This window comes from Lepidochelys kempii, chromosome 27 (genome assembly GCF_965140265.1).
Source record: "Lepidochelys kempii isolate rLepKem1 chromosome 27, rLepKem1.hap2, whole genome shotgun sequence".
NCBI lineage: Eukaryota > Metazoa > Chordata > Testudines > Cheloniidae > Lepidochelys > Lepidochelys kempii.
Genome location: NC_133282.1, coordinates 11,706,879 through 11,734,764, shown reverse-complemented (window position 1 = coordinate 11,734,764; position 27,886 = coordinate 11,706,879). Strand labels below are relative to the sequence as shown.

Here is a 27,886-nt window from a genome sequence, read left to right as displayed (position 1 = left end):
AAAACCCTCAATCTTTATCCACCCCGGAGCACCCTGTTGCTAGCGAAGACAAAGTCTGAGACACCAAGGGCCTGAGCACCCACAGGTCCGACCGACACCAGCGAGAGCTGCGGAAACATCTCATGCCAGGTTCCTAACGGAGCTGGCACTCTTGAGAGATGTTGGCCGGTCCCTTCACCCCTCACACTGCAACCAGGATTCACGCTGGACGGGTAGGCCGACCCTGCACTCAGTGTGTGACAGAACGCAGTGTAGACACTTCCACTGGCTTTGATCTAGGTCACACCTCTGCTTGCAGTGCAGATGCCCTTCCTCCAGTAATTAAGGTGCCTGGACCCTGGAGATGCAGGTTCAGTTCCCTGCTCCCGGTGCAAGTCACGCAGCGTATGCCTCGGAGCCTGTTGAGCCGGTCTCGGAGACTCACTGCTGTTTGCTGTGTAGACACACCTTAGTCTCTCTGGGCCAAAGGGCCCCATCTGGAATGGGGGGGAGATGAGCCCTGCCCTGCCTGGCAGGGGTGCTGGGAGGATTAAAGGTGGTAAGGTGCTGCAAGGCCATGCTAACTGGGCCTGTTTCAAGTCACCCCCCAGAACGGTTTCTGGAGACGGGCTCAAGCAGTCGCAATCTGGGCTCTGATCCTAAGGGCAAGGAGCAGGCCCAGCGCTGTGGTTCTTGCCCGTCGCTAGCTGTTCCCGTGTTTATTTGTAATGGTTTTCTAGAATTTAAATGCACTCTCCAACGTGCTTTTCTTCTTCTCTTTCCCGGTGGCTCGCCTGGCTTTGGAACAAACGCATCCTTTCCCGAAACTCAAATCCGCCTCTTCGATCCAACCTGGGTCACTCAGCCTAGGAGCTCAGAGCAGTGCAGTGTCTCCCTCAGCTGGGGAACAAGAGATACTCCAGTCCAAGGAGATTCTTAATACTAAACATAATGCCCAGCGTGAAACCTGAAATCCACGAGGCAGCTATAAACAGGCAGTGCATACATCCCTGCCTCTGCTCAGACCTGGGAAAAACCAGCAAGGAGGTCCTCTGACATCAGAGGAGCCAGGGAAGCTTGTAAGTCTATTGGCCTTTCCGCTGAGAGCAAGATGCCAACACCTCTCCACTGACAGGCTGTCACAGCTTAGCCAGCCCTGATTGAAACAGGAAATCCATGGAGAGATGCTCTATCACCCAAAGCGTGCTGGAAGGAAAATCTTGTGGCTAAAGCCCTGCACTGGGACTCAGGAGCTGTAGGGTCTATTTCCTGCTTTACCACTGACATCTAGCTGTGCCTTTACTGACCCATCTGTAAAATGGGGACAATATAATAGTTACCGACTGCACAAGGGGTTTAATTCAAGCACTATGAAAAAGCACATCACAAAAATAAGTTACATTCCCTACCCCCCAAGACATCTCCGTTCCCTTCCTAGCATAATACCCAGCACTTACATGAGCACTTCCTAGATCCCAAGCATCCTACAAACACCAGTGGTTTCCCACATTGTGCGGTAAGGACTAAGCTTAGTCCAGAGGGGTAAACTGAGGCAGAGTGCATGGAAGTGACTTGCCCCCAACATCACACTATGCCTGTGGCAGGGCTGGGGTTGGAACCAAATAGTCCTCGGCTTCTGACGCCATGTTCAGACCACGCCTCCCTCCGCAGCAGAAAGATGTGACGTAGAGAACAGGATTTCCTTCCACCCTTACCCAGCATACACAGGGACCAGTTTGAACCCCCAGCTTTCACCCCACTGCCAACTGCCCCTGGACTTCCCAGGGGAGGGCCAGTAAGGCAGGAATTCGCTGCTCAGCAGAGACATGCCAGGCAGCACCGTTCCATGGGCAGCATCTTCCCATTAAACGAGGGTCTATCCAAAGCCCACTGAAATCAACAGAGCCCTTTGCACGGACATCAATTCATTTTCCATCAGACCCCCAATGAACCCTGGGCAGGCCAGCATTGCAACCCCCTGATTTCTTCAACCAGTTGAATCCCTCCCCTACAATCCCAATCCTGACAGGCCAGCAGCAAACCAGCCACCGTCTTCCACAAGGGCCTGATCTAAACTCCACCAAAGTCAATGGGAGTCTTTCCACCGACTTCCAGTTGTCTTTGGATCCGGTCTTGGAGGCGGGGATAAGGTAACGCACACAGCTCAGACGCACAATGGGGCCTCGGTCTTGGCTAGGATTTCTAGGTGCTTCCATAATAACTGTGATAGAACCAATCTCCTATTAACAGGAACCGCTCCAGAAGGAACACACAAGCCTAATCTCTGATCACATGAGCCGCTTATTTAAGCAGATTTCAGCACTAAATAGCCAAAGATTAAACGCCAAAAAAAATAAAGTTCCCGCGTGACTTACTCTCTCGCCAGATGAGTCACGGGAACAGTGAGGAAGTGTGGCCAAGTGATTAGAGCAGAGACTGGAGGGGTCAGAAGTTCTGTGTTCTGCTCTGAAATCATTATGGCGTGACCTCAGCCAAGTGATTGTGCTTCTCTGCCTCAATTTCCCCATTCGCAAACAGAGAATAATCCTGATTAACATACCTCCCAGGGTTAAGACAAGCCTTTAATTAACATCGGTAAAGCACCTTCAGATCCCGGGATGGACGATGCTCTAATGAAAAGCAGGCATTTTACAACTATGAATTTGTCTTGGATTTAGTGGGACTCAGCGTGTGTGTTTTAAGGGTTTTCTATTGCTAATTATAACGAGGAACTTCGCTGCCTTGATCTCTGGGCATTGCAGGAGGATTGGGGTTGCTGTGGGAACCAGAACATGGCTCCCAGTGCTGGGTTTCTAAAACCTCGGCCACACGGACAGGGCGCTCGGGGTCTCATTTCCTCGTTCTTTATTTTATTTTTTTTAATCAAGGCAAACAAGGATTTGCCCAGTAGGCCAAGTAGCCACCTTCTTTTCTATCAATGGTTGCATATGTCTATTGGATCAGACACTCGGACCAAACATTCAGAACTGGGTGCCGACACATGGGCCTCTATATAGGCCCCCATGTACGTGAGCTCCCCAATGGGAGCAGCTGGCTGCTTCACACTCTTGAACATGAGGCTTCACTGCGGAATTAAGAACCTTCCTTTGTACACTTTTATTAAATCTTGGCTTCAAAATCCATTGGTGAAACACTGGGCACTTCTCATTCATTGATCTCAAAGCACTTAAAAATGGTGGCCAACCATTATCCTCACTTAACCGACGGGGAAACTGACACATGACTTGCACTCAAGGTCATACAGCAAGTCGGTGGCAGAGACAGGATTAGAACTCAGGACAGAGCACTGGACCGGGGCTCTGGAGACCTGGTATCTAATCCCAGCAGTGCTACTGGGTAATTTGGGTAAGTCACTTCCCTGCTCTGTGCCTCAGTTTCCCCATCTGTAAAATGGGGATAGTGATACTGAGCTGCTTTGCAATGCACTTTGAGATCTATGGAGGAAAAGTGCAGAAAAGAGCCAGATATTCATAGAACCACATGCTCAAAGCACTAGACCACGGCTTTCCTGCATTGTTTGTTAATTTTTTTTTTTTAAATTAGTGAAAAATGACAGGAAGATCCAGACTCCAACTTTCCAGGTGCAAAGCAACCCTCTGAAAATATCCAGGACCCAATTCTCCATGGCTCTGAACCTGCACGGGGTCATTTACGCCACTGCAAAGCGGGTATGAAACGCGACCCAATCCCAATGGCAGCGGTGTGTATCCATTCTCTTCTGGTGCTATCAAGAATCTGAGGTGCAGGGCCCTAGAGAATCAGGTCCTTAGTGCAGTGGGGGACCCTAGATGGTTTAGGGAACAGCTACATCCAGAGATCAGCAACAGGAGATACCAGCCCACCAGGCTCCAAGAAATTGAGGAGGTCGGAGAGCTGGGGCGCGTGCCTCTTCCCATTAGGGTGACACAGCACAAGGCGGGAACAAGCCGCATTTCCCTTTCTGGCTTAATTAATTTCTTACGACTAGCCCCAGGGCTCTTCGAGGACGCTCAGGGAAGGGAGTCCAGAGCCAGGAAGGAGAAGGGAAGGCAACGAGAGCTCAGCCTACGGGGGACTGGAGAAGATGCAGCAGCAATTGCATGACACTTCCTTAATGCAGGCAGCCCAACAACTGAAAAGGAGCCAAGCAGCAGCGTTTATATAACCTGCTCTGTTTTTGGAAGGGAGGAAGGGGCTGGGGACACTTGGTACCATCTGGATTTCTCACCACCCAGGACGATAAGAATCCATGGACGCCGTGAATTCCAAAAGGAGGACTTGTGGCACCTTAGAGACTAACCAATTTATTTGAGCATAAGCTTTCGTGAGCTACAGCTCACTTCATCGGATGCATCTGATGAAGTGAGCTGCACGAAAGCTTATGCTCAAATAAATTGGTTAGTCTCTAAGGTGCCACAAGTCCTCCTTTTCTTTTTGCGAATACAGACTAACATGGCTGTTACTCTGAAACCTGTGAATTCCAGAAGCTGACCCCCACCCCACCCCTCCCACCTCCTGACTCTAAAAATACCAGGCCCATCAAGTGTCACCTTGCCTGGCTGGCTGCGGCTGGGTTTCCAGCTGCGATTGCTGCTGTGTTGACTCTGAACCCTAATGATGGCCAATCCAATGTCAGTTTCACCGGTATTTTTGTTTGTCCTATGGAAGCCCTATTGTTCAAGCTGCTGTACAGAGAGTCTCTACCCCAAGGAGCTGCCAGTCGACGTAGACAAAGGAAGGATTTCTCTCATTTTATGTTTGGGGAACTGAGGCACAGAAAGGGCCAGCGACTTACTCACCGTCACCCAAGAAGTCTGTGGCAGAGCTGAGATTGAACCCAGTTCTCTTGAATTCTAGGTCAGAGCTCCAATTACAAGCCCATCCACTGCTCGTTTTCACCAGCAATCATGGTGGAGCTCGAAGTTGGGGGAGAACTTTACAGGCCATACCATCCCGCTGCCCGACCCCAGCAACCCTTCCAGTTGTGCCCCTCCAGTGGTTCTCAACCAGGGATACGCATACACCTGGGAGTACACAGCAGTCTTCCAAGGGGGAAACATCAGCTCACCTAGAGATCTGCCCAGTTTTACAACAGGCTACGTAAGAAGCACTAATGAAGCCAGTACAAACTAACATTTCATCCAGACGATGACTTGTTTATAGGGCTCTATAGACTATACAGTGAAATGGAAGGACCATAATTATAGTCCAATGGATTTATAGTATAATTATAGGGTAAAAGTGAGAAAGTTAGCAGTTGTTCAGTAACAGTGTGGGGCTGTGACACTTCAGTGTTTTTAGGTCTGATTTCACAAGCCAGTCATTTTTAAGGGAGGTGAAACTCGGGGGTAGGCAGGACCAGTCAGACTCCTGCAAGGGGTCCAGCAGGCTGGGAAGGCTGAGAACCACTGGTTTACACAGTAAACGAGTGGTGAGCGATTGTCCCTTTTGCCTCTTTCAAGGGCCAAAGCGTCATCCCCCAGGGACATGTGAACTTTCCCCAGTCACAGACTGTTAGCTTTAAAGCCTAATTAGGACCACTTAAATGCCAACTTGGTTAGCAATTGCACTGCCGTCTGCCGAACGTAATGCCCAGGGCCACGCACCAACACCTCCCTCTAAGCACCTGGCTGCAGAGTTTTAAGGCACAATACAGGTGCTCGTCCAGGTACTGATACCCACTGCCTTAGTCCGACAGGAAGAAAAAAACAAAGTCCAATCAGGCCTGATTTCTCCTATGAAATAAACTTACTTCGGTGGCGACAGCAGGGGGAATTGGGTTTTCACAAGCTACTAAGTGCAGTTCAGCACTTCTGTATTTCACTAAGCGAGCACTCCCTCAGGAGGACCAGGCACACGGGAAAGCGAAAAGATCAAATTATTAGTGCAGCACGAGGAGCCCTGAATGAGATCAGAGCACCATTGTGCCTGGCGCTGGATGAACATACAGTAAGAGACAGTCCTGGACCCACGGAGTCTATAATCTAGAGACAAGCCAGACAAAGCGGTAGGGGAGGGAGCGAGTGGTATTCTTAGTGCCTGGCAGCATAAAGCCTTGATCCTAGTCTGAGATGCCCAGGCATGACTGAGCCTCGGTTCCCCATCTGTAAAATGGGTATGGCACTCATCCCCAAGGTCTGTAGCAGAGGCAGAAATTTTCTCCAGCCATCCTGAGTCCCACAGGACCATCCTTGGTCAGTTTCCCATCCGGCGGGTAAACCACACAGGGTTGTACGGAACATTTCCTCTGCAATGGAGCCCGGGGGCCTGCTGGGTCGGCCCTGCACCTGTCTCCCACACTGCATGGTACAGCACCCGGCACGCCACGGCCCTCAGCTGAGTCGGGCAGGGCCCTACTTGCAAATGGGAAATGCCAGCAAGGGGCAAGCAAAGGCTCCTCAGCCCCAAGCAAGCCGCAACACATCCCGAGCCCTCCATCAGCCCCCCGCCTTCCCCCCCTCCGGCTTGGTTACCGCACAATGCAACAGCCCGAGGGAATGGGAGGGGGGCAGAGGGAGAAGCACAAAAAAGGAGCATCCCACCCTGGCCTGAGCATTTCCAGACGCATCAATTAGGCCTGCAGGGATCACAAATTCAACGGCAACAAACACAGCAGCGGCTTTCCAGGCACGTCTTCCAGAACCGCCGAGAGGCCTGCTCCCAGCCTGGGCGCCGATGCCCACAAATGTGCTGTTGCCAAGGAGACCGCTCGCTGCCACCTCGCTCCTCGCAACCTTTGTTTACAGCTTGCTGCTTTTTTTTTTTTTTTTTTTTTAAAAAAAAAAGGTCATTAAATTACTTCCAACGAGCCTCCTTCGCCAGCTAAACAGCCTGGCTCTGGCACCGCGATCCGGGCCTGGGAACTGCGTGCCAAGGTCCTGCAGTGCCCCCCCTCCTATACCCCATTATCTGGGTTGCAACAATGTCCCAGGGCCCCAGCCATGGGCCAGAGCCCCGGTTAGCACGACACCAAGCTGCAGGTCGACCCGTAACTTCCCAGCAGCAGAGGGGTCTAGAACTCAGCTCCTCATTGGAGAAACACCGCGTCCCTGCCACTTGAGCCAAAGGGGAATCTTCACAAGCTCTCTGCTGTATAGTTCTTCTGACACACAGTCAAGCACTCACAATTCCACCCAGTAGAGGGCAGGGGACACACACACACACACTGCAGCAAGCAACCCAAATGGCTACAATACAAGGTACACCCGGCAAAGAGCTCAAAGAACCTCAAAAGCCCAACAGAGCCCTGAACACATCTGCCTACATCTCTCAACCACAGAGCTAAGTGGAAGTCTGTTCCTGGCAGATCAACACTGGATGTAACCTTCACCCGGGCACCCCCCCGGTCATAGGAGACACGTGCTGTGCCATTCTCAGCCTGCGCTGACAATGCAACCGCCCAGGACCAAAATGTGAAGAGGTTTATCAAATATATACAGGGCCAAATCCTGCCATAAGCAGAGCCCACTGCAGCTCTCATTGGCTTGGGGCCCTCTAGGTGCTCAGCACCTCTGAGCACATAAGTTCTGGGGAACAATCGAGCGCCAGCAGGAGCAGGGACCAGAAGACTGAATGGGTCTGTCCCACTCCCCCAATCCCTGGCAGGGACACCTGACGTGTCCCTTGGTACCTCGCCGGGACAGAGATGTCCTGACACAGGGAACCTGTATGTCCAGGGCAGGATTTCACCAACCCAAACCTCTGACACCACACTGGCCTCCCTGCTCTTCCGCGGAAAGTCAGCACAACACGGGACCTTGCCAGCCAACGAGGACAGGAGACATGTGACCTCGTGGTGAAAGCACAGGACTCCTGGGTTCTCTTCCCTGCTCAAACACCGGCCGGCAAGTCACTACCCACTCCCTGCGTCTCCGTTTCCTCAGTGGTAAAACAGGGACAATACTCTAGGCCTGAACCAACGCCAGCCTGCCCGGCACCATGGGTCAGCCCCCAGATAGCACTATACCAAGCCTCAGGTCAACCTATAACTTCCCAGCAGCAGAGGGAAGATCCTGGGCTGGGAAGTGCCCGCAGCAGAGATGCGACGTCCCTTTACACTGAGTGTGATGGACGTGAGATGAACCGAGCTCCCGGTTCCCCCCGGCCCGGCTGGGCTACAGTGCGGGACAAAGGCCTGCTCTTTTGGGAACTGGAAACTAACCAGTTCAGAGCTCCGGGGTGGAATTTACTGAGAGCAGCATCTCAAACACACACCGCTGAAGTGACAGGGAATTGTCTCCTTTCTGCTCCTTAACCCTTTACCACCCGAACAGGAAACCCCCGTCACATCCGCTCTCCAACTTGACTTCTGCTGCTGCCAAATCGGCCTCTCCATTAGGCCAGTTCCCCCAAACCTAAGCCCGTCCCGCTGGTTTCCCCGCTGCAGTGCTGGGCCTGTTCCCATGGAAGTGGACATCTGGTGGGGGACCAGCTCCCCCTCTGTATAGGTCAGAACCGTTCTGTGGGCTGCCCGACGGCAGGGGGAGAAGACCGAGAATCTGGTTTCCCACCGCTTTCTGCCAAGCCGCTCACATAACCAATGCAAGAGGACCAAGGCGGGTTAGCGAACATCTTTTATTGGCCCAGTGTCCGTCCGCGAGAGAGACCAGCTTTCGAGCTACACAGAGCTCATCCTACCTCACCCACCTCGTCCCCCTAATAGCCCGGGACCAACCCAGTTACTACACTGCAACCAACGACGCAAGTGCAAACAGGGACTCGCCCAAGTCACCTTTCATCTGGACCTAGGCCAAAGAACTTCGCTGGCCCCGACAGGCTAATTCACACACAAGGAGGGGGCTACGGATCCTGGCAGCTACGTCTCTAGAGCACCTGCTGAAATGCGGCCACCTCTGGGGTGGAGGGCAGCAGCCACCTCACACACACACACATTCCCTCCCCCACACTCTTTAGCAACCACCCAGAGTGAAGACTCAGGGAGTTTAAGAGAAAGCCGCCTGGAAGCGAGTCTACAGCAGAGCCATTCCTGCTCACGAATGAGCCCTTGGTTCCAAGTAGCTGGAAACCACATACTCAAAGCAGGCCCCTCAAGGCCACCTCCTGCCTCCCCCCACCTTAGAGCCACGAGCTGCAAGTACCAAATGCAACCCTGTCCCAGCCCAGGGCAGGGAGCCGACAGAGCTCCCCACTCACCTGACTCGTTCTGGGAGTTCATGTTGTCCGGTAGGCGGGCGGCGTCCTGGCCAGAGACCGGTCGGCGAAGGGTCTTTGGGAAGCAAGCGGGTTGGCGGGCGTCTGACAGCGTTCCCCGGAGCCGTGGCTGGCTGCAGTTCTATTGCCAGCCCAGGGTCTCAGGCATCCCTCGTGGCCGGCCCGTCGGCGGATCCCTGCTGGAGAGCAACAACAGTCAGAGGCTTCGCACCCCTCCCAATTCCAGGGCTACGAGGCAAGACGCCCCAGTTTTCCCCTCCCTCCTTCCTGCAGAAGAAAGGACAGGGTGATGGGCCGCCTCCTTCTGCGAGTTGGGCTTCTCCCCAGAACTGGCTAGACTGAGCTGGACCCCAGAATCTGCCACTGGGGGAGCCCTGGGCACGTGGGAGAGAGACCGGTCTACCTACAGACCCAGTCGCCCGGGGGGCTCGATTCTCCCCTGGCACTGGTGGAGAGCAAGAGCCAGCGGTGCTGCGAGTGAGAGAACGGGGCCCTCGATCACAGCTTCCTCTCTCTGCCTAGCTGGAGAGAGCTGAGCCGGTGGGATTGCGCACAGCAGGGCTCCTGCCTGCAAACAAAGCTACTGACCCAGCTGGCCAGGTACAAGCAGGTGCCTTGCACAAAGCAAGCCAGGTAGGTCACCAAGCCCTAGCCACCGCTGACTACGTTGGGGTCACTCGGCACTCGACCGCAAGAGCTGGGATCCTCCTCTTCCCATTGCACAGGCCGGCTGAGCTAGAGGAAGCAGCGCCAGCTATCAGCAGTATAGGGCTTCTGACACACAGATGAGCAGTTCCGATTCCATCCGGTAAGGGGAAGCAGTGACACTAATTCTACAGATAGTCTAGTCCAGTGGTACCTCCATGACCCACCAAGATCAGGGCCCCACTGTGCCAGGTGCTGGACAGACATGGCAAGAGACAACCCCCAGCCCAGAGCATTTACAATCCAAATAGACAAGACAGGAAGCACGATGATCCCGTTTTACAGACGGGGAATGGGAGCACAGAGAGATGAATGACCTGCGAAGCGAACCAGGCCTCCTGAGCCCTAGCACCTAAACCATCCTTCCACTGACCAGCTGGGTAACCTTGGACAAGTTGGTGCCCCTCTGTGCCTCAGTTTCCCCATCTGAGGGATAGTGATACTGACCTCCTTTGTAAAGTGCTTTGAGATTGACAGATGGAAAGCGCTTGAGATTTAAAAATGATTATTATCAGGCACCCAGAGCAATGATGGAAAGTCATTTGTTAACTCCGAACATTTCTTTAGGACTAATCCATCTGCACAGTTCCAGGACCAAGCCCTGCTCCGCATCCAAGCCTCCCTTGATTTCAACAGCAGCAGGATCTAGCCCTTTTTCCGTGCAGCGCCAGAGAGGGCCCTGCCAGTGCAAGCCAGCTGTTTCAGGGGAGAGCTGAGGAAGCAGGCAGGCAGGCAGCATCGTCTAGTGGGTAGAGCGCCAGACCAGGGCTCAAGAGACCTCGGTTTTAGTCCCGGCTCTGCCACCTGCAGCCTACACTCGGCTTCCCCATTCAAGGCCTCTGGCTCCCTTGCCCTGTTGGATGGGCTGAGAGTCTCTCTCTCTGACATGGTTCATGCAGCACCCTGCGCCAGGGGGCCGCCAGCTACTACTGGCATAAGAGTGAAGACTGTAGATTCTGGATGGCACCCCCAGGAGCCCTGGTTTCCCCAGCTGGGATTAAACAGGCCCCTGATGCCCGGGGGACTCCCCTCCTTGCTAAGGCTGGGGAAATGGGTTCCCCAGCGTGGGAGCGGGGGGCTGGGTTAGGGGTTAGCTTGCAGCCCTGTACAGACAGATGGGCCAGACCTATAGCGGGCACCCAGGCAATGGCTTTGCACCATGCATGTCTCGCCTCCAGGAGCGATGTGCTGGAGCGGGTTGATTGGTGAAGGGAAATATCCATCCGTGCGCTCCCTGGAGGTTTGGGTTAGTCTTGCCCGTCGCCCGCCCGTGGCTCTGCAGCACCAGATTGGTGCCTTGCTGCGGGAAGCCCATGCCCCGGGTTTAGTGCCTGGAAAAGAGGACAGCATGGAGTGGTGCTTCCCTCCCCAAGCTGGCTGCAGCCTCCTCCTGCAAAGGAGTGGGGTGGGAGGGATGAAGGAGCAGGACCTACAGGGCACATCCTGAAGGCAGAGCCCTCAGTGCGGTGCCCCAGAGCCCACAGCCCGCACATTCCCAGCTGCGGATCTGCCCTTGCCAAAGGGGCCCAGCCCCGCGACCTCTTTGTCGGGGGAAGGGGGTCACGTCGGGGCAGAGGGAGCGTCCCTGCCTGGAGAGGACGCGTACAAAGGGGGTGCTGTCCCGAGGGCCGGCCCCACAAAGGCCAGGAGAGCCCCCAGGCCAGAAGAGCGGAGACAAGGCGGCAGGCAGAGAGGAGTGAGGAAGAATGACCTAGAAATCGCGATCAGCAATGGGCATCTGCAGCAAAGGAGAGCTGGGTCAGAGAGGACCCGCTGCACTTGGCAACGGGGGGGGGGGAGAGGAGGGAGCCCCCCCGGGGTATGTAGGAACCAGGAGGAGGGGCAATAAGAGAAGGTACCAATCTGCACATCACCCAGGGCCCGGGCCTGCAGGGCTCCCATGCTGAAGCCGACAGAGCTTTGCACCCGGCCGGATCGAGGCAGCGTTCGTGGGCTGACAGGGTGAAAGAGCTGGGGTGGGAATGGGAAGTCAGGAGGAGCAGCCCTCCCCGTCCGCTGAGCACTGGCTCAGGGACGCGGGTATCGGTCCAGAGTGCTGGGAGGTCACGGCGCTGACTCCTTTCCACCTGCCCTAGCGAGCTCTGCCAAGAGCTACGCCCCGGGGCAGGGCGACTCGCCCCTCTGGACAACCACACCAGCCCCACAACAGGGAGATGGGGGAGGAGATCCAGCCACCTCCCCCAAGCCAGCCAGGGGCCTGCAGGACGGACATTTTCCCCAGGATCTCCTGGCAGGACTTTAGGGGCTTGTCAGGGCATCTCCTTCCTGGCCTTGGTATCCAGCCTCCCATGTAGCATCCCCGTTATCCCAGTTCTGAGCACCTCAATCCGGGCACACCACACCAGAGGTGATCCCAGTCCCTGCCTCTGCCCCACGCCATGCCCCAGGCTACCCCCCCCACCATATACACACACAGCTCTGCTGACTGTCCCCTTGTGCTATTCCACTCATGGGGTCCCCAACACACAGCTCTGCAGATCAGCCATTCTGGTCCTGCTGCGCCCCCCACCCGCGCAGCCCTGGGATCCCCCTCACACCCTCAATCCAGCCCTGTAGCCCCCCTGCTATTCCAGTCTTGGGATTGCCCCCCCCGCGCACCCCCCCCCCCAAACAGTGCATCTCAATCCTGACCTACAGCCCCCTGCTGTCCCCATCCGGGATCCCTGCACACAGCCCCGCATCTGTAATCAGCTCTGACACCAACATCCCCAGAGAGCCGGTTCAACAGGTGGCCCTGTTAGCGTCTCCTCACTAAGCCTGGCAGCCTGCACCCAGGCGCGTCTGTGTTTGGAAGGGAGCTGGCAGGCTGTTGAACCCCGCACGGGCCACAGGCGGCATGGCCCACAGGCGGCATGGCCCAGCGCTCGAGGCACGGTTTGCTGGCTAGGCAGAGGCAGCCCCAGGAGGAAGGGGGACAGGCTGGGTCACTGCAGCAGGGCAGGGAGAAGGTCAGCTCAGGCCAGGCGCAGCGCCGTGAGCCTGCATGGATCTCGCCCTCCAAATCAGAGATGCCAAGATCTCCAGCAAGTTGCTCACGGGGGCCGGAAAGCAGCGGTGCTGGGCCCCACTGGAGATCCAACAAGTTCAGCCCCGCCAGCCATGCCCTAGGGAATTGCAGGGATCCTACCCCTGCCTTCCCCGAAATGCCACACTTCCCCCTCCGAGCCCCTCAAACGATGGGACAGGAAACCCAGAAAGCGGCTCTTGCTCGGAGGGCCAATCGGGGGAGGGAAAGAGAGACTGGGGCTTGCCTTCACCCTTAGAATCATAGACTCATAGAAGATGAGGGTGGTAAGAGACCTCAAGAGGTCATCTTAATCCAACCCCCTGCTCAAAGCAGGACCAACCCCAACTAAATCACCCCAGCCAGGGCTTTGTCAAGCCGGGTCTTAAAAACCTCTCAGGATGGAGATTCCCCTACCTCCCTAGGTAACCCATTCCAGTGCTTCACCACCCTCCTAGTGATCTGATGAAGTGAGCTGTAGCTCACGAAAGCTCATGCTCAAATAAATTGGTTAGTCTCTAAGGTGCCACAAGTCCTCCTTTTCTTTTTGCGAATACAGACTAACACGGCTGTTCCTCTGAAACTAGTGAAATAGTGTTTCCTAATATCCAACCTAGACCTCCCCCACTGCCACTTGAGACCATTACTCCTCGTTCTGCCCTCTGCCACCACTGAGACCAGCCGAGCTCCATCCTCTTTGGGACCCCCCTTCAGGTCGTTGAAGGCTGCTCTCAAATCCCCCCTCGCTCTTCTCTTCTGCAGACTAATAACCCCAGTTCCCTCAGCCTCTCCTCGTAAGTCAGAGAGGCTGAGGGAACCCTCGTAACCCTTCAGAGTACCGGGTTTGAGCCACTGCTGAGGTGAGAGAGATCACCGCACAAACCCACCCCTGAAATCAGCACCGGGGGCTGCCCTGGAGCGGGCCAGGGCTGAGCTGCAGAGGGATAGATGGGAGGAAGCTGGCATTGGAACAGCAGTGGGTGCTGTGGGTCAGGACAGTGGGGCGTTGCGAAGGCTATACCGGGGATCTCAGGATCAGAATAGCAGGGAAGGGCTCCAGGTTGGGAGTGAGGTGCATCAGCCCAGCTGTGGGTAGGCGCCCAGGGTTGGACCAGCAGGGAGGGGCTGCAGGTCGGGAGCGAGATGCTGTGGGCAAGGACCGGGGCTAGGGAATTTGCACAGGATTGGCCTGCATTACACCTGCCTCTCACCCAGGCAGGGCTCTTGTGCTGGTTTCCATGGGCCAGGGAGTCTCAACCTCTCCCCTCTTTGCTAGGTGACTTTACTAGGGAGATGGCGGTGGGAAGTCATTTGGATCCTTCGGAGGAGCGAAGACCCCCCTGCCCCGATGCTGTCCTCGCCTGCATCCCAGGCTCACCACACCACCCTACAAACCAGCCAGCCCGATGGGGCCACGCAGCTGACCACTCTTTTCGTTAGAGCTTTGTGCTGAAAGCCCCTCTGAACAAACGCAGCCTCACCACCATCACCGCCCTGCCCGCCAGTAAGAACAGGGAGTATCCCATTCCAGCAGCCAATCCACCTCACGCTGGGATGCGCCAGAGCTCACAAGCTAAGGGGGCTTGGCCTGGTCAGAACTTGGATGGGAGACCTCCATAGTGCAGGTGGGCAGTTCAGTAGTGAATCAGCCAGTACTGATCCCCCTCAAGATTATCCTCATCATCGGGGGGTGCCGCCCGTTTAGACGGATGTGGCCCTGACTCCCTGGGCTCATCAGCGATCCTCAGGCACTCTTCACTAGAGCTTGGTGGTCCCCTTTGGCTTACCTTGAATTCTTTCCTTGCTCTGTCCATTGGACAGAGCAAGCTTCTCTGCTCTCCGATCTACACTGTTGCTGTGTGCTGTTAAACAACTGCTGCAATTCCACCCAGTGGTGGCTGCATGTCAGTGTTGGGTGAAGTGAGCCACAAGAAACACTTACCTTGCACTTTCTATCAGATGTCCTCAAAGCACTTCACTGGCATTCATGCACAAAATAACCTTTACACCCCCCTCTGAAGCAGACTCTTATTTCTCCCTATGACACAGAAAGGCAAAGTGACTTGCCCAAGGTCACACAACAGATCAGTGGCAGAGCTGGAAGTCCCAATGCCTGCAGTTGCTACACACTCTCCCCTCTAGAGAACACCCTGCTGTATATAATCCCTGACCTATTTCGCAGCGGGGTTGTCAGGCTTAATCAAATTATGTCTGTGAAATGCTTTGAGATCCTCAGATGAAGAGTGATAGAGGAGGGCAAATGGTTATCTGTTATTAACTCGACCAGACCAGATCCTCAGCTGGCGTAGATGGGGGCAGCTGCCACAATCTCTAACTCTGCACAGGAGACACCAGAGTTTGTCCTGCAGTTTGGGTAGCCACATGCCCCAGCTCTGAGCAACACTTTGATTTGGTGCAAATGCCCTCCACTGCCCTGCTCCATGGGCATCGCTCCCGGCATGCATCTCTCGCCTGGACAGATTGATTGCAAAGAGCGGAAGGAGCTGGAATAGCAGGGCTGGCTTGTAGGATTGAGAACATCAGCGCCAGAAACCTGTCTGACAACCAAAGCCTATTTAAAGGCTTCCCAAGCCTGAAGCAGAGAAGGTGTCCGACCGACCGCAAGCCACAGGGGAGGCTTCTCACTTAGGAATGCATCGGGAGACTTGAGGAAAGCTCTCCGGCTTAAAGCATCTTCCAAGCAACTATGGAGCCCCAGAAAATGTAGCTCACATAGAAATGCTTTAAACTCTATGCAGCCAGCCATGTGCCAGACACTGCTAGCAGACGGCCTTGGCACGGAGGTGTAAGCAAAAAGAGCCAGATCCTCACCTTGCGTAAATCGCTGTGGCTCTATTGAAGTTACTGGTGCGATGCCAATTTACACCCCTGAGAATCTGTCCCAACGTTTGCAGCATCTGCCTTAGCCGGCTGCAGCCCAAAGAGCGCAGAGGAAAGGAGTGTCCTTGTCTGCTCCATCTGGGGTTCAAACACCCCCTGGCACAATTTGTGAGAGCCAGGGTTTGCCCCAGTAACCTTGGTCAAATGCTCTTCCTGCCCGCCGCCGGAGTAGCATGCTCTGAATTGGCTGCTGCCCTCTGCCCAGTGGGGGCTGCATTTCACAGCTGCTCTGTGGGGTGAAGGCTGCCGTAGAGAGGTAAAGGCTCTCATCTCGGGGTGGGGGGGGAATTCAGCGAGGCTGCTCCCTGTCACCTCCGTTTGTATCAGCTGTTAACAGGCAGACAAGGGGAAGAGCTCTCTAGACAGGCTGTGAGCACACACACACTCTGGAGTTGGGCAGTCAGCGACTGCTCGCTCTCAAGAGCGAATCCAGATTAAAAAACAGATCTCCCCCGCCCCAGCTAATAACTGCCAGTGTCATGAAGTGGCCGCCGGCCTGTGGGCACAAGCATTTAGGAAGGCAGAAGGCTCAGGGACTAGAGCCCGGGGGTGGGACTCAGGGCTCCTGGGATCTCTTTCTGCTCCAGCTGTGGACGCATTTTGTGATTTTGGTTAAGCGGCTTCACTTCTCTGGGCTTCGTCTGCCCAGCACGTGGAACAGGGCTGACGTTAACCAGCCTCAGAGGGAGCATCCAGGCGCCGCTCATGGAGGGAAGCTGCATTAAGCTAGAGAAGGGCAAAGCATCTTCATCCGCTACCACCCCGGCCTGCTCGGCCATGCTGCAGACACCATAGCCAGGCCCTTGGGAGATGCTCAGGTCGCTCCTAGGGCCAGGAACTGACCATTTACAGGGCCCCGGGCTAACCAGCCCCCCACCAGGGCAGGGGGAAGAGCATGCAGAGAGGGGAAAACAGGCCTTCCCTCTAAGGTTTTGCCTACATGACATTGGAAACCCTGGTCTGTGAGACCCGGGCTCCTGGACTCGAGCGTCTGCACTGCATTGCAAACCTGGCTTTACAGCGCCCAGAGCCAGGTGCCAACGCGGCCATTCTGCACCACTCAGACCTGCGGCTCGACCTCCGCCCAGACTGCAGCATGACAGGGCTTGGACCCAAGTCACGCCAGGACTCCAGGGCTGATACCAGCCCCCCGGCAGGGTCCCAGGACTCAGGTCCTGAGCGCTCGCTGACCCGCGTCAGCCTGAGGTGGAGGACAGAGGAGATCACAGCGTGGGGCAGGGAGCGATTGTCCATCCCTTGTGCTCTCCCTTGTTCCGCGCCAACACATGCTTGGTCCTGTGACGACTCAGCAACAGGTGGGTTGGCCCAGGTCTCCCCTTCCAGTCCCATAGCTGTTATCTACCCTAGTGACCCTGGGGAGAGAGGGGTGGGTATGGTGTGAACACACAGATAAAGCCACCAGCTCTGCACTATCGCCAAGGGGTGAGAGAGCAAGTGAGCTGAAAGTGACTAATCAGTACACGCAACCAGTCACGGCCACACTTCAGCGACACAGGGCTGGATCTAATGGCTCCCAGGCTGCCCGATACCCATGAGCCTGCGGGCACGGAGCAGCCAGGAATGTACATGGATCATGCTGGACTGTGCTGCAGAGGGGCAGTGCGGTCTAGTGGGTAGGGCACTTGCCTGTGACCCTACTCCTGGGTCTGACCTGCTGGGTGACCTTGGACAAGACAGGGCACCTCCGTGCCTCAGTCTCCCCCCTCCTACCCTTTGTCTTGCAAGCCATTCGTGGCAGAAACTGCCTCCCGCTCTGTGTATGAACAGCGCCCAGCACAGGAAGGCCCCGATCCTGGAGGCAGCGCCACAAACAATGACCATGGTCTCTGTCCGATAGCAACAACACGCACCTGCCTCTCTTTAACCCCCTGTGCAGACATGGGCTTGTTAAGCCCCACCTGTTCCCGAGAGAGAAAGAGACAGGGTCGCTATCCTCACCTTACGTACGGGGAAGCCGAGGTGCGGAAGAAGGTTAAACGACGGCCCTGATTTCACTAGAAATAAGTCAGGCAGCTCCAAACCCACAGGGCCAATCAGATGCACAGCCGGCCCTGCGCACGGCCACAAGCCCCAGATCTTGGTGCACCACGGCGGTGGTCACGCACGGACGGAAAGCGGGGCAGGCCGGACCTGCCCTTTCAAACCGAAACAGGCCCCAAGCGACTGGCGCAATGTCCCAGGGGGAACGAGCGACACGGCCAGGATTAGGAGCTGGGCATCTCTGCCTCCCGCTCTTGTTCCGTAACCACTCAGTTACTGTAACCGCTGGGCTGAGAGGTTCCCTCCATAGCCGCAGACAGGGAAACAGCCCACGGCAAGCACGTGAGAGCCAAACTCCCCACTAGCGTCCGAGCAGTCAGGACAATAAGGAGGCCTGCTCAGGCCGGGTCCACATGCAGATTCTGGACCGGTGGAATGCCAGGTAGGGGCGTGACCGGCTCCCCAGCTCAGAGGGTAGGAAGGGCAGGGCTGGCATGGAGCGCTCACAGCTCCGATGGGCATTGGCATCACGCCTTCTTCCTCCCGGGACAGCTACAGAACTGGATGCCGCGGCATTTCAAAGGAACATTCTCAGGCAAGGACCCTCTGCCTCGTCCGGCCCCTCACCTTCCAGTCTGGGTCTCCTCCCCGCCCTGCTCCTGTGCCCGCTGCCCCATTTCCCGGATCTCTGGTCCCACCTGCACCACCCCGCCCGACATGCCTCCCCCCGCCACCCACCACCCCCACCGGCCGTTCCAACACGTCTCAGCCTGCCCAGGCCTTGGGTCTGCTGGCACGCTTTCACACCGTGGCCCGGCTCGGGGAGGCAACCCGGTCCCGTGTTCGCCGCCAGCCCAGACCACGCTCCAGCCCTGGCATGGGACAAGCGGGGCCACCTGACTCAGTGGTTTTCGCAGCACGGTTGAGTGCTAAAGCAAATACAGCCGGCAACCCATAAGGCTCGACCGACCGCAGGGGAGGGGCGGAGAGCAGAACCCAGCGAGGGAGGGCGTGCTTGGGGCAGCTTGAACGGAGCTCTCAGGAAAGAGATCCTGCCCCTATGGCCAGGGGGTCACAAGCCAGGCAGAAGAAAATGGCCATCCAGCCTTTCCCACGCTGCTAAATGGGCAGGGGGCATGGGGGGGGGGGTTCTGCCTACAAATGGCTACTCCGGATATGAGCACGTTCCAAAAACCTACATAGACGAAGGGATTTCCAGGGGTGCCCAGAATGGGTCCGGTGGAGAACAGCTGTGCCAGGAGAATGTGGGTCTTTGCCCCGCTAGTGGCTGGTCGTTAACGGGGGAAACCCTCCAACGTGGGTGCTGACACAACCTGCCTCGGTTTCCAACTTCAGCCACCCATGCAGAGGAATGCGCTAGCAGCGAATTCAAACCCCTCGGAGCCACAGGCCCCAGTTCCTCCCCAAACCCCGGGGTAAGACGAGGTTACAACACAGCAGCTCTTCAACGTCAGGTCACCCACCCCAGAGTCATTAACCCCGCAGTCCCATTGGTAGGGCCCCGCTCCGCAGCCCATCCCCCCTGGGAGCTCCAAGCCTGCTTCTCTCCCCGAAGTCACCTCAGGTCTCCTGCCTGCGGCTTCCAAGCCTCCTCACCTGACGGTCCTACCCCTGCTCGGAGGAACCTCCCTCCCCGGCCAACGCCTGGCTTCTGGGCCCCGCTCACAACAACCAAAGCTGGTTCTTGCCCTCCTTCCTACCGGCCTCTGCATGAGCCTTCCTGCAGCGCGCCCCAGCCCAGTCCTCCCAGCACCTCACCAGCAGCTCCCAGTTTCTGGTACCCCAGGTCTCTTGCTGCTCCTTCCGCAGGAAATTGTCCCCTGCTCCAGCTCTCCCTCCTCTGTTCTCAGACAGCTTCCACCAACCCCATTCTGACACTCCCTCACCCCGGGGCTGTCTCTTCGTATGGCCCAGATACCATCTCGCCTCAACTGGAAATCAGCTGACCAGTCACAGATGAACTACACCCTCCCCGAGGGTCAGTCGTTCTGCGACACTGGTCCACAAAAGAGGATAAAAGTCTCCCGCAACGGCAAGCGAATGGTGCTCCTCCTCCCGCCAGCGCAGCAGAGCCTCGTGATCTTAGCCCTGAAGTTGCTGGGTTCAAACCCCACTCTGGACCCTGACCCCTGCTGCTGCAAGTAACTGAGCCATTTTATCCTCCCAGTTTTGCTCATCCAACCCCGGCTGGAGCACTCCCTGATTGACGGCAGGGTTATCAGAAACCGCAAGAGCCAGGAGGGCTTTCACCCAGGAGGCCTGCAGAGGGAAAACCCACCGGGCCTTCTAGCCAGCTTCTTTGCAGTGCATAGGGAGCCTGCTAAAAGGCAATGGATAGCACAGACCCTTCCACTCCCAGCTCCTTATGTGATGGGGGGAGGGGTACCACCGTGGCCAGCATGCAGGGATTTAACGGGAGACCTCCAGAGCAAAAAGCACAAAGCTCCTACAGCTGCAGCTAAGGGACCAATCCTCCTAGATCTGGGGCTGTGACAGACTCAGATCCCCCATGGTCCAGGCCCGCAGAGGGACCACAAAAGGACTCGCCCCTGGGCGATATAAACAGCTTGCAGAAGGAAACTGACAAACTCCAGCCAGTTTCCCCCTGCAGCCAGCTCTTTAAACTGGAAGTCTGCTAAGGGAAACCAACTGCGACACTAGCCAGTTTCCCTTGGCCAGCTTCACTGAGCTATCAGGGCTTTTATATGGATAGAACTGACCGCAGTCAGGCTTTTATCCGCCCAGCTACGTAAGAATCCCACCTCTAACCAACACAACTATGCCGGGAAAGCGTAGACCAGGCCTTACAGTCTAAATACACCAGGTGGGAGGAAAAACAGAGGCACAGAGCCGGGAAGCGACTTGCCCAAGGTCACCCGACAGCTCAGTGGCAGAGATGGTAACACATTCCAGGCTCACTGATCCACCCAATCCTACCCATTAGATCACGCTCCTATGGCAGGTAAAGAACACACTGGAGCTATCCCAATTTACACCAGCTGGAGATCTGGCCCAAGAGGAATAACTCCAGGGGGTTGGCCAAGTATCTTCCCCACCTCATCCCACAAGAAAAGGCCTTCATGTCCAAGCCTGTACTCGAACCACCTCATTACTACACTGGTCAGTATCAGCCACAATCCTGAAATCCAGCCCACACGGGGTCTAGCAGTCCCTTAAAACGCGGTTCTGCTCACAGAAACGATGGTGTAAAGAAACCAGCCCCCTCCTACCCTACAGAGCTGCTCATATCACAGTCAGACCTATTGATTGTAGCAGCCAACGCTTCTCATTCACACTAACCCTGCAGAGCTATGAGACAATGGGCTGAATTCAGCTCAGACTCCCACGTCAGCAGTGGAATCCATTAACTAAGTTCCAGTTCCGGTTGCACTTGAAGACAGCAGGGCCACACAGGTGTCACCGAGGGAAAGATTCTGCAGGCTGGATCCAGATGACAGGACGACGGGGGAGAAGGAAAAAGTCCAGCTGGATGCACAGATGAGTTTCCAGGGCAGACAGCTTAAAACAAAAACCCACCAGCCCCATCCTTCCTCTAGTCAACTGTGAACATTTGGTTGGAGTCACAGACACAACCATGGAGCACAGCTCCATTTTTGAGATGGCTTCATAGCCATTAGCCCGGGATGAAATCCTGGCCCTGTTGAAGTCAGTAGCAAAATGCCCATCCACAACCACAACACTAGGATTTCATTAAACGCTCCCCGGAATCACAGCTTCAAATCCGAGCAAGCCTGTCTCCATCGAGCATCCTTCCTGGAGAGGGCGTGTCTTGTGGTTAAAGCTCTGCATTGCAACTTGGTAGATCTGCTGTGCCACACACTCCCTGTGCAACCTCAGGCAAGTCCCTTAGTGCCTCACTGTCCCAACAGTAAAATGGAGATAATCCTTCCTTTGCCTTGTGTGTTAGACAGTTAGCTCCTGTCTCTTATGATGCGTGTGTACACAATGCAGCCCGGATCTCAGCAGGGACTTCTAGACGCTACAGATCATAGATCAAGTGGGCCCTAATCTTCTCTCATTTAGCCCCCCATAAGTCAGAAAGGCAGCCTAAGAGAGAGGAGAGTAAAACCCACTGAGGTCCATGGGTGGATCTTTTTAATAAATCCTCTCCGCACAGCAAGAGCCCATGGCATCTTTCATGGGCCTATAGCTCTGCTCAGACAAAGTTTACCCTCCACGCACCAGCTGCTATTTCCTCCCCCACCCCAGAATCAGCTGCATTTAGAGTCTCTGTACATACAGCAGCACGGAAAACCCCTGTGGACCCTTTCTGAGTGAGCAGTGCTAGCTACATAATTAATCAGGAAAGGCCCTTTCTGAAATCAAATCCCCTCTGATCGGATCAGAAATCCGCTGGGCCAAAGCTTTGAATACCAAGCCGCGCACTGGCCCTGCCTGCAGCCCAGAGCCTAGCTTTCAAGCGTGGCAGTACTAAAAGGACAACAAATAAGGCTCCAGTTTTCAAAGCCACCGAAGGGATTTGGCTGCCAAAATCATGATTCCAAAATTAGCCACAACATTTAAGATCTGAGTCTGCAAATTTCTGACAAATTTCGAGACAACCCAGGGAAGATCTGAATTTGGGCCAAGGTTAGTAAGAGCCTTGGGACAGGGGCTGTCTCTTCATTCAGTGTTTTGTACAGCGCCAAGCAGGACGGGTCCTGGTCCATGACTATAGCTCCAAAGTGCTACAGCAAGAAGGCTCATAAACTAATAATAATTTCTTCCTGCTGAATCTCTCGAGAGGCTCTCGTGCCCCACGGCAGGATGTGAGGCCCCTCTGAGACACACTTGTCCCATTGGAGAGGGATAAAGTGAGGTCTCGCCCGGGACAGACTTGTCCCATTGGAAAGGGATAAAGTGAGGTCTTTAGGGAGCCCCATCAAGTGGTTAACAATGGGGTACCAAGAAGAGATGTAAACATTAAAAAAATGGAACTGGAAACCCCAAGGATAATAACGTAAAGCCAGGGATTTTCCTCCAAAGCAGACACTGTAGGGCTGGATCCTCCAGAATGCTCATGTTCCCACTGAGACAATGGGAGCTGCTGGGGACTGAGAGCTTTGGAAAGTCCAGTCCATAGGACTGAATCTAGGGTGACTAGAGAGCAAGTGTGAAAAATCGGGACACGGAGTGGGGGGACAATTGGAGCCTATGTAAGACAAAGCCCCGAAAATCGGGACGGTCCCTATAAATCGGGACATCTGGTCACCCTAACTGAATCTAAGGCCCACTGAAATCAACGGGACCCTTTCCATTAACTTCAACGGGCTCTGGACCAGGCTCGTACTTAAGGGCACACAGCACTGCCAACGCTTGTGACTTTATTGCACGTCTTGGGACACGGGGCTTTTTTCTTACAAGCAGTCATGTGATTACAGGAGGAGCATCTCACAGCCTTCACCTACCTCAAGAATTCTCTGCTCCTCATGGTCGCAAAGAAAAGCTTGAAACCATGAAGCCTCAAAAGGCAGCTGCACCGGAAGTCAAAGAAGAAGAACCCCACATTTAAAAAAAGCATGAAATTTATTATGCCCATCTCGTGATTTTTGAACTCTTGGGACGAGCAAATGTTTCATCTATTAAGCCAGAAGAGATTCTTGTGATCATCTGCTCTGACCTCCTCGATCACACAGGCCAGAGGACTTCCCTGAATTAATTTCTGTCTGAATTAGAGAAATATAAAGCAAGGTCCTGTTCACCCTCGCCCTAACCCATCCGATTCCCCTCTTCTCCCAGAGCTAGGGCTAAAAGCCAGGAGTCCTACTTGCCAGTCCGCCCCTGCTCAAACCACTAGACCAAACTCCCTTCTCAGTGCTGTTCATGTTCCTCTTAGTGTTCCACACCCCTTGTCCCCATTCAAACCATATGCTCCTTTGAGCAGGGACTGTCTCATGGTAAATTGGTCCAGCTCTCAGCACAATGAGACCCTGATCCCAATTGAGGCCTCTGTAACCATCATCCTGCCTCCTCTAGGGTAGGAGCGATGGCATCTGGAAGATCACACCCCGTCCCGGGCACAGCGTGAGCCCCGAGAGCGAGGAGGGAGTTCAGAGAAGAGAAACAAACTAGCGAAGGGCTCTGCCTTGGGAGGAAAGGTTTAAAGAGTTAAACAATGGGCAGACAGAAATAGTAACGCTCCGCAGACATCCGAAAGGGTGTAAGCACGCAGGGAGGAGGCATTACTTATTACGCAAGGAGGACAGGAACGGAGAGGAAAAAAACCGAGGATGAATACTAGGAAACATTTCCCGGCAGCGAGCTACGTGAGGGCATGGAAAGACCTGTCCAAGGGAAGAGCATTTGTCGTCCATTCCCCCATGGGCTGGGTGGCACCTGACCAATCTCTCAGCTCTAACCTCTCTGATCCTGCCGGGGTTCTTCACGGTCACCACCAGACTGCATATTGCACCGTGCATACCAGCTCGCACCCTAGGTTCTGCTCTCAGCTATACCCGCATCCATCCACAGTAACCCCGCCAAAGTCAATAGCGTTACTCCGGATTTACACCAGCGTGGCCAAGAGCAGAATCTGGCTCACCCTTTGCAGCACCGGGGCGCACTGGGCCTGGTGATCTGAACAGAACACACAGACAAGCCATTAGCAAGCAGTTTTCCCGGAGGAACATCTTTCCTACCATGGCCCCATTTTGCTGGTCACCTGCAAGGATAACAAGGGACAGATGGAGAAGGAAAGCAGGGAGAGGAGTGAATCCCACACCCCCCCATCATCCCCTCCCGCCCCCCCAGCCTCAGCAGGCAAGCCATCTAGCTCCAAAAGCAAAAGGGAAAACGAGCCCCAAAGACCAGAGGTGCAGGAGCAAACGCATCCACCAGCAGAACGGCCCAGGGACCACAGGAACAAAACCCATCGCCCGGCAATGAGGCTGCAAGCGCTGCAATATTCCAGACGGTCCTCCTCAAAAGGATGCAAGTAGGAAGTATAAATTATTTAAGAGCAGCTGCTGCTCTGGAGCCTTTTCATTCCCCCCACGTGCACACACACACACCCCGCTTTGTATTTATAGCACACGGCTAGCGTGCAATACGAGGCATCAGCAAACCTTTGTCTCATGGGCAATAATACACCCGTTTTCCTTCTCCCATCCCAGCCAGCAATGGGGAAACGAAGTGCCGAAGCCGTCCAGCGAGAAGGTCAAGAGACAAGATTTCGATTTGAAATAATGGGGATTTGGGGGTGTTCATGCATCCAAACCGGCTTTGCATCCCCTTGGTCTCTACGGCACAAAGTTTAAGCCCTTACGAGGGCAGGTGTCCAGAGAAAGGGATCCAGGGGGTGGAGGCAGGGCTGCACCCCACAAGTAGTCTCCAGAAGCTGCAAAGGCCAGGCACCAGTAAGGGAATGCAGCCGGGGGAGCATGCACCCTCTTGGGGAGCTCCAGAACGATCCCCCTCCCATTTAAAGGCCCCCAGGGGAAAAACCACCCCACCACCCTGCCCCCCAACCACCGCTGCTCATCTAGAGCCATGTGCCCCCGATTTGCTTCCAAGGAGTGCGGTGCGATTGGCGCGCACACAGCCTGTCTCACACCCCCAGGCACATCCTCCGAATCGCGACCTACCTACCAACCAGACAGACAGACAGACACACACAACACAAGCTGGAGCTCAGCCAGTCCTGACGAAAGGAGGCAACGTTCCCGCTGCCAACCCCCCTGCGCCGGATCACCCCCCCCCATACACGCAGGCAGCCTGGGCATTCTGCGCTGCCGTTTCATAACCATCCAGTCTCTGCCTTTTGTCCCAGGGCCCGTCCTGGCAGCCCCTGCACACCCAGGGGCCTGGATGCCCCCCCACCCCCCAAAAAAAGACTTTTACCCATCCCAGGGAAGGACGGGGCATCTCTGGCAGCAGGATGCATGAGCAACCCCGACCCAAGGGTGCACACACGTTGCAAATGCACCTGCCAGGCGGTGCCTGCCTCCCCCACACCCGCCCAGCCCAATTCGCCCCCCCCCCCACCTCCCCAGCGCTTCCTCTCCCTGCAACATTCCCTAAGAAAGCCCTGAGCCACCAACAGCTGCTGGGCGCCCCCGGGCCCCTGCTCCCCTGGGCACGCACAGGTCGGTTACCTGTAACAGGTAAGGCTTCCCTGCAGCCGCTGGAAAGCCTGTTCTTGGGGGGGGGGCTGCACCCTGCACGCCCCCCCCCCGGGGTCAGGAGCGCCGCCGGGCCGGCTCCCCTTCCCCTGGCACGGGGCAGGAGCCCGGGAGAGGCTGGGGCGCTGCGTCCCCGGGGCGGGCGGGCCCCTCCCTTACCTGCAGCGCTGCTGCCCCCGGGGGGGGGGCAGAGGGGGGGTGGCTGCAGCTGGGCCCAGCCGGGCTCGGGGCCCCCTCCCTGCGCTGGCTCTGCCCCACCTCCGCCAGGGATCCGGCTGCCCCCCGCTCCGGCTCCTTCAGCGCCCGCTCCGCCTCTCCTCCATCTTTGCAGCTGGCTCCGCTCGCTCCCTCCGGCCCCGCCACCAACAACAACATTCGGTGACGTCACTCACCGTCACGTGACGGAACCCTGGGCTAAAAATAGCCTCCTCTCCCCCCCCCCACCCCTCGGCCGCCGCCGCCGCCGCCACTCTCCTCCTCCCCCCTCCTGTGCCTGGTCCCCGGGGGGCGTGGCCTCAGCGACACTGTCTTAAAGGGCCAGAGGAATATTTTTTTGGGGGGGAGGGGGCAGCTTGAGGCCTGGCTGCAAAGGGTCGCCCCTCCAGGGAAGGAGGTGAGCAGAGGTTTGCAAAGCCCAGCGCTCAAAAGTGAGCCCATGCCGTGAATTGCCCCCTCCACCCCCTCCCGGGGGGCAACCCGAATTCGGGCCCCTTGTGCCTCGGCCCCAGGCTCATGCCGTCAGGCCCTGTGGCTTTTCCTCCTCGGTCCATATGCAGCCCTGGGCCTCACCTCCCGCACGCCGCCCGAACCCCCGCGCCGACTGCGGCGTGGTTCCTTCCTCCCCGGGGCGCTCCTCCCCGCCGGGGCGCCCCGGGCGTGTCACGGCCCCTTGCGCGCTTAGCGTGTCAACCACCCTGGGAGAGGGCCCAGGATCCCCATTTTACAGACGGGAAACTGAGGCCCAGAGACGCACCCGGGCCAAGATGTGGCAAAAGCGTCCACTCGTTTTGAGGGCCCAGTTTGCGACGCCGTGGGCCGGTGGGTTTCACGGCCGCCTGCTGGCAGCAGAGGAAGGTGGAGGCTCAGGACTCCTGGGTTCAGTTTCAGCTTAGGGAGCTGGAGTGAGCGCTAGCGGTTTAGACCAACCGGCCCCTGTGCCTCTGGCCTGTCCCATCCCCCTCTGCCACTAGTCACTCCTCCCTGGCTCCTGCCCCTGCCCCCCCCCTTCTCCTATCTACTCCCTTGCCCAGCTCCTGTCCCCCTCCTCTGCACCCATATCCTCCCCCACCCCTCTCCTTGCCTCCGCTCCTCCCCACCTCTGGCTCCTGCAATCCCTTTTCACATCTCCTCCCCATCCTCATCCCAATCAGCCTTCACCTCCCTCCTTCTCTTCCAGGCTGCCTGGGCTCCAGCTGGGGGAGCACTGAGAGCAGAGAGCCCCTACCCACCCCGATCTCCTGGTGTGGCAGCAACCCCTGGCAGCCAGACAAAGCAATTGCAAGGGAAAGTCCTGCTCGGTCCCTGCAGTCCTGGGCTGGAGCATGCTAAATTGCTCTGTGCGGATGTCACATGCACAATCTGGTCACACGTAGGAGCTATGAGGGGGATGGAGCATGCTCCGTGCGGATGGCATCTTTGGCAGAATTTATCACCCGAGCTCTAACAAGTCTCTACTGAGCATGTGCAAATTTAATTTTTGCCGAGACTTATAACTTGGCCAACTTTGGGCACATTTTCACAGAGCTGGCAAAAGGCACAGGCCTGACTCCTGCCCAGTTCCAAACCCCTGCTCCAAAGCATGGAGGCACTTCCTGAAGAAATGGTGGCAAGAGGTTTTGTAACATGAGCAAAACAAGTGGGTTTCCCCTGTTCTCACTCTCTGAAATGGCTGAACTGTTTGAGGTGAAACTTTCCAGAAAAATTCAGCGTGAGGTCGATACCG

General features: G+C 56.0%; 1 protein-coding gene across 5 annotated transcripts in view; it reads right to left on the bottom strand.

Moving 5' to 3' along the window:
* HDAC5 (histone deacetylase 5) overlaps positions 1 to 26,331 on the bottom strand; it is a 108,377-nt gene extending 82,046 nt beyond the window's left edge. For 4 of the 5 annotated variants that reach the window (XM_073325925.1, XM_073325927.1, XM_073325928.1 and 1 more), the window contains exons 1-2: positions 26,104 to 26,331; positions 9,133 to 9,329 (exon numbers count right to left, since the gene is read on the bottom strand). In XM_073325925.1, coding sequence (XP_073182026.1) covers positions 9,133 to 9,154 — 22 coding nt within the window. In that variant the 5' untranslated portion in view covers positions 9,155 to 9,329; positions 26,104 to 26,331. The remainder of the gene's footprint in view (positions 1 to 9,132; positions 9,330 to 26,103) is intronic. The other variant, XM_073325926.1, reaches the window with a different exon arrangement.
* Positions 26,332 to 27,886: the final 1,555 nt, after the last annotated feature.